At 35.6% G+C, this 6,268-nt stretch overlaps 2 protein-coding genes across 2 annotated transcripts in view; one reads left to right on the forward strand and one right to left on the reverse strand.

Moving 5' to 3' along the window:
- LOC107753426 (bifunctional 3'-phosphoadenosine 5'-phosphosulfate synthase 2-like) overlaps positions 1 to 1,428 on the forward strand; it is an 11,074-nt gene extending 9,646 nt beyond the window's left edge. Inside the window, exon 12 of the mRNA XM_016569560.1 lies at positions 890 to 1,428. Within this exon, the coding sequence (XP_016425046.1) occupies positions 890 to 1,031 (142 nt within the window). The 3' untranslated portion in view covers positions 1,032 to 1,428. The remainder of the gene's footprint in view (positions 1 to 889) is intronic.
- A 1,674-nt stretch (positions 1,429 to 3,102) lies between these two features.
- Positions 3,103 to 4,450, reverse strand: LOC107753427 (ATPase family AAA domain-containing protein 1-B-like). Its single transcript, XM_016569561.1, has 5 exons — positions 4,326 to 4,450; positions 4,152 to 4,241; positions 3,986 to 4,036; positions 3,784 to 3,908; positions 3,103 to 3,267 (listed from the first exon to the last, which is right to left on the reverse strand). Exons 1-5 carry the CDS (start codon positions 4,383 to 4,385, stop codon positions 3,147 to 3,149), a joined length of 447 nt encoding a protein of 148 aa, XP_016425047.1. The 5' UTR covers positions 4,386 to 4,450; the 3' UTR covers positions 3,103 to 3,146.
- Positions 4,451 to 6,268: the final 1,818 nt, after the last annotated feature.

Consider the following 6,268-nt stretch of genomic DNA (forward strand, 5'->3'; position numbering starts at 1 on the left):
TTATTTTATGTAAAGCACTTTGAATTACCATTGTGTATGAAATGTGCTATATAAATAACTTGCCTTGCCTTGCCTAGAGCCTTGGAATTACAGGTGCATCTAAAAAAATTAGAATATTGTGAAAAAGTTAATTTTTTTGTAACTTATTTTTAAAAAAGTGAAACTTTCATATATTTCAGATGCATTACAGGTAAAGTAAAACATTTCGAAGTTTTTGTTTTAATTTTGATGTTTAGAGCTTACAGCTCATGAAAGTCAAAAATCCAGCATCTCAAAACATTAGAATATTTCCTAAGATCAATAAAAAAAAGGATTTGCAAAACAGAAAAGCTCAAGTTCTTTAAAGGATGTTCATTTATGCACTCAATACTTGGTGGGCGCTCCTTAAGCACAAATGACAGCATCAGTGAGGTGTGGCACTGCTGAAGTACTGCTAAAGGAGCCCCGACCAAGTATTGAGTGTATAAATGAACGTACTTTAAAGAACTTGAACTTTTCTGTTTTGCAAATTCTTTTTTTTTGTATTTGGTATTAATTAATTTAATCGGTATTAACTTAAATTTAACAGCTGAATAATTTTTGGTAAAATAGATCTAGAACAATTGTCACAAAAACCCATTATAATGAATGTCACATTTAGCTTTAAATAGTATTTAGTGTGGAGAAAAAAAAAACACCTAAAATATTTCTCTGTCTACTGTTTTGTTTATTTTGAAGCTTTTTATGCATTATTTTTCATGCAGAATAAGTATTAAAATCACTACACTACATTAATTTGTATATATAATATTTTACTAATTTTTACAAGAATTGTTCACAGCTCACAGCTGCTTCACCAGGGACTGTTGTTGAAACTGAAGCTCAAGTCAACTGCTTTTTTGTTTTTCAGACATGGTGAATTTGAGTTCATCTCGGGGACCAAAATGCGGAGCCTTGCCCGCAGCGGGGAGAACCCCCCTGATGGTTTCATGGCCCCAAAAGCGTGGAAAGTCCTAGCCGAGTACTACAGTTCTCTACAGAAGGACCAGTGAACACAAGGAACTGCATGCAAACATGCAGTAAAGCTCTATTTCATTAGATTTGATAGAAATAGGTTGATAGAAATATGCATTATATACTACAGTCCTACATTGTAGTAATATTTAAAAAATAATAATAAATCTTGATTACTCATATCTACTACACATTTTTAGATAAATGCTATCTATATTTATGTCCTGCAAATTACTTTAAAATACAGTGTATTATGTTCCCTGAGCTCACCCCGTATAAAAGCATAGATGGATCAAACTACACAGCTACTGCTGTTTCAGTGGTGTTATTGACTTAGTCTGATCAAGGAGATCGAAGTATGCCTGACAGTAATAGGACCAATATTTTGCCTACCTCAACTGGAGCTTTATTTGGATTATGATAAGTGTACTCATTGTAGATACTACGGTTGCCAAGAAGTGCAAAGCAAATCACAATTCTGAAAACAAAATAACAAATTACAAACGCAAATGCAAGTCTAAAAAACAAAATAATTCAGAAAGCACAACAACAATTCAGAAAACATTATAACAAGTCAGAAAACACAATGACAAATCAGGCAAACCGGAAAAGGTAGGTATAGTTTGAGACTTGGTTTTTGACTGTTTTCAGAATTGTGATTTGCTTTGCACTTCTCGGCCACCGTAAGATACAGAATAATCCTATAACGTTCTTTATAAGAATAAAAAAAACAAACAAACATTCAGTACTGGCAGCAGAGTATAACCACAGATGTATTTGACATTAACACAATATTGTCTTGCAGTGCACTTCAGTGCGCCTTAATGTAAATGTGGCATTGTTACATTCCCAAATGAACGAGTTACTGTAAAGAGTGACGCATGAATGTGAAAGGTTTGTGCTGAATGCATAAACATGAAACTCTTGAGGAATCCAACGTGAAGGAACAAGAGCATATTTATTGTCTTACCATTTTCTAAACGGACCAACCTAACATATTTATTATCTTACAGGAAATGTATTTACTTCTTTCTACGTTTTGTACAAACTTGTGAGATTTACACTGTTTCTTGCAGTATTTGATGTAATGTGCATCGGGCAGTCATTCCAATAAACTTCATTAAGACAAAACCATTGTCATCCAATTTTTCTACAGTGTAAACAAAACATTTCGAACATATTCTGACTTCTAAACACATTTAGACCGAAAAGAGCAGCGGACTATTGCGAATTAGGAAACCTAATAACTGAAAAATACTTGTATACAACTGTACAATTGTATTGCTGGCAATCTAAAATGGTTGTTCAGTCCATAGACAGGTTTCTCCAGGAGAATACTTTTTCTTTCCACTTTGAAGTCTCCTTCGCCCACTCCACCCCCAAAATTAACACCTGACAGACAAGTACAAACCTAACAGCAGCGGCTTGGCACTGGCCCCAAATATTCTGTGCAAGCATATTTAAGGTTTCGCAAATAAATATCTATACAACATGCCATCACATAACCTCTACTCAACGCTTAAACATCTTATTCAATATAAATGGCTTATAAATCTGTAAATGCATCTCAATCAAATCATTCACTCGCTGGGGGAAAACAAACCGGTGAAGTTGATCCAAGTTAAAATTGTGTTAATGAACACACTTTGTTTTTTGTGCTCACAAATCAGCTGAATTGTTACATTGTTGATGATGTAAAAAATAATAGATGCCTTATACATAACTGGAAATAGTAACTACACTGTTGCCCATCTACACAAACCTCTCACAGGGTTTTAAAGAACAAACAAAACCACACAAGCCAAAGCAAACCTATGAAGACAAACACAATGGGCCTTATTCTTGAAACATGCAGAACGAATTTTAATGTGAATCGTTCATTCTTTTATAAACTGTCCCATTGAAGCGACAATTTACTTAAGAATGGTTTTACACATGATTTACTCAGAAATTCATTCTTGTTTCTTTAAATAAGGCTCATTGATTGAATGGCAAAAACATTATGGACATTACAGTGCAAAAAAAGATTCCATTCTACCATTTATAAATCCTGAGTTCCCCCTTTTGCAAAACTTGACGATATGCCACCAATAAGAGAAACACACCAAATCTAGGTTCTTGTTTTTTTTTTTTTTAAAACAGCAGCATCACATTCAGTCCAGTGGTACATGCATAAACGCCTCATGCACTCCAGCAGATTTGGATTTCCTCATCTTCTCGATTGCCCTCTGCAAGTCTTCCTGCCTGATTGGGCGGATGAAGTCTTCATCTGGACTGTCATGGGATGGAGGAGAATTAATAAGGACGCGGCGGCGTAGATCAGTTTCAATGATTCAAATTTAAAGGGGTCATATGATGCTTTTTTAAAGATCATTATTTTGTGTATTTGGTGTAACATAATATGTTGACATGCTTTAATGTTAAAAAAAAACATTATTTTTCAAATACTGTACATTATTGTAGGTCCTCTATGCCCCGCCTCTCTCAAACACGTCGTTTTCTACAAAGTCCCTCCTTCTGACAAGCGCAGTCTGCTCTGATTGGCCAGCTGACCCAGTGCATTGTGATTGAGACTTTAGTCTTTGCAACTTCAGGGATCTTATCTATGAACAATCAGCTTGTAACACTCCAAAGAGAAAGGAAAACTTGAAATCGCATCATATGACCCCTTTAAGCTGTTTATGCCAGACATCATGTAAATGTGACAACAAAGCCCAAAACTTCAGATAAAGGTTTTTTAAAAAAGCTTGATACGTTTTGTGCTGAGTCTGAAGCCCTTTGTTTACTTACCTTTCTTGGTGCACGAATTCACGCACACAAAGCAGAGCAGCATCTCGGCACATCTCTCTGAGGTCACTTCCTGAGAACCCATCAGTCTGTTTTGCAATTTCACCAAAGTCCACAGCACACTCCACCTTCAGAAAAGGAAAAATTATCCTTTCAGCACTTGCAACTTTCAATAGCCATTCAGTTGAGTTAATAAAATACTTACATTCTCATTCTCCAGGATCAGTTTTAATATGTCTTTCCTCTGCTTGATATTCTAAATACACACACGACAAATGATCATTTATAAAAAGCACTACGGAGTTTACCGATTCAACAGTAAAATTACATTTTTAATTTAAACCTTATAAAGATATTTGGAGTGGACTTACAGGCTGATTGATGTGGAATCTTGTGGGCATCCTTCGGAGTATAGCAGAATCAAGATCTTGTGGCCGATTGGTGGCTCCCATTATTATGACCTTAGTGCAGAAAACAATCACAATCTTGGGTCACTGACCAAACCAGTAATCACTAAAATTTTTTTTAAAAATTCTTAATTGTACTTGGCAATTGTAGTCAGTATCCAGTCCGTCCCATAAGCTCATGAACTGAGCCTTCATCATGGCGGTGGCCTCATGGTCTGAACTTGAACGACTCCTCAAAAAGGAATCTAAGACATAAAGATGAACAGAAGTTACTTCAAAACAAGGCCTTTCACACTGTGCTTAATTAACCCTGGGTTATCGTAGTTCTAAGCCCTGCTTTTTACCTGGGAGAAATGAAACCACAGAGTCACGGAAACACAGCACAATGTAAACATTTCAGAGTTCGAGATGTCACAGATTAGTGTAAAGAAGAGACCTTTCTTTTTTTTCTTTCCTTCTTACACTTATTGTCCGAAAAGTCTATTCTGAAAAACTTGATAGTACTGTAAGCAATATATAATATGAGAATGCCCAATGCTAGGGTGATTATGTAAACACGTAGTGTGCTGCGTTCATCTGGTCAATGACACTGACACCACAAATATGCAAATAAGAACATTAACCTGGGGTTTAGGAATCTACAGTGTGAAATGTCATCTTATGACTTCCCAGGATTAACACCGGGTAAATTATGAGTGGTGTGAAACTAGAATGACCCAGGGTTAACTATTTCAGGTGTGAAAAGCCCTAATGACAAATATATAGAAACTTATTGGCAAGTGTGTGTATTGGGACAGGCCCCATGCAAGTGCAACCTAACAATTTATTGTTATTAACATAACAATCACTCCGTGTTCGCTCCATGGCTAAATTTGCGCCTAATTACGTCTCTCCACTGTATAAAAACATTTCAGTATGTTTTGAAATATTACTAAGTTCTGTACAGAATGAATATGTATTAGATTAAACAATAATAATTACACAGTACCGCCGATTCCCGACACGTGGAGTATGCAAATTTGTCAATTCGCTTTTATTATGGTGATGAGTCAGCGCAATTTCGTTTCATTTTCATTTTCATTAATTGTTACTAAAGAGTTATTGGAGCTTTCCTGTGACCTTCCTGTGAAAAAAAAAAACAGATCACATACCTGAACCGTCTTTATTACTGGGTCTTGGAAATATTGTTTTAAAAAAGCAGCTTCCTTTCAATCCGACGATTCATTTACTTCCAGCGTTCAGACTACTTCTTTTTAACACATTTTATTAGTCCTCATTCTTCTTCTTCTGTTGCTGTTGCTGCTTCGTCTTCATCTTCTTCTATGGTTTATTAGCGGTTGGAAAACCAGCTTAGGTGCATTACCGCCCCCAACTGGATTTAGTCATTTAGCAGACGCTTTTATCCAAAGCGATTTACAAATGAGGACAATGGAAGCAATCCAAATCAACAAAAGAGAAATTATATGCAAGTGCTATAACAAATCTCAGTTAGCTTAACGTAGTACACGTAGCAAGTTTTAAAAAAAATATATATATAAATTATATAAAAATTAAAATAAAACAGATAGAACAGAAAAAGAATAGATCAAGCTAGTGTTAGAGGTGCACATTTGTCAATTCGCTTTTATTATGGTGATGAGTCAGCGCAATTTCGTTTCATTTTCATTTTCATTAATTGTTACTAAAGAGTTATTGGAGCTTTCCTGTGACCTTCCTGTGAAAAAAAAAAACAGATCACATACCTGAACCGTCTTTATTACTGGGTCTTGGAAATATTGTTTTAAAAAAGCAGCTTCCTTTCAATCCGACGATTCATTTACTTCCAGCGTTCAGACTACTTCTTTTTAACACATTTTATTAGTCCTCATTCTTCTTCTTCTGTTGCTGTTGCTGCTTCGTCTTCATCTTCTTCTATGGTTTATTAGCGGTTGGAAAACCAGCTTAGGTGCATTACCGCCCCCAACTGGATTTAGTCATTTAGCAGACGCTTTTATCCAAAGCGATTTACAAATGAGGACAATGGAAGCAATCCAAATCAACAAAAGAGCAATGATATGCAAGTGCTATAACAAGTCTCAGCC

The sequence above is a fragment of the Sinocyclocheilus rhinocerous genome, unplaced genomic scaffold (genome assembly GCF_001515625.1).
Source record: "Sinocyclocheilus rhinocerous isolate Xijiao unplaced genomic scaffold, SAMN03320098_v1.1 scaffold2216, whole genome shotgun sequence".
In the NCBI taxonomy this organism is placed as follows: Eukaryota; Metazoa; Chordata; class Actinopteri; order Cypriniformes; family Cyprinidae; genus Sinocyclocheilus; species Sinocyclocheilus rhinocerous.

Excerpts from the sequence above, each read along its gene's own strand:
- LOC107753427 (XM_016569561.1), bottom strand. The coding sequence starts at position 4,385 with ATGATGAAGGCTCAGTTCATGAGCTTATGGGACGGACTGGATACTGAC. Across the intron at positions 4,037-4,151 it reads GATTCCACATCAATCAGCCT|AATATCAAGCAGAGGAAAGA; the intron begins GTAAGTCCACTC and ends GTGTGTATTTAG. Across the intron at positions 3,268-3,783 it reads GAATTCGTGCACCAAGAAAG|TCCAGATGAAGACTTCATCC; the intron begins GTAAGTAAACAA and ends ATCCCATGACAG.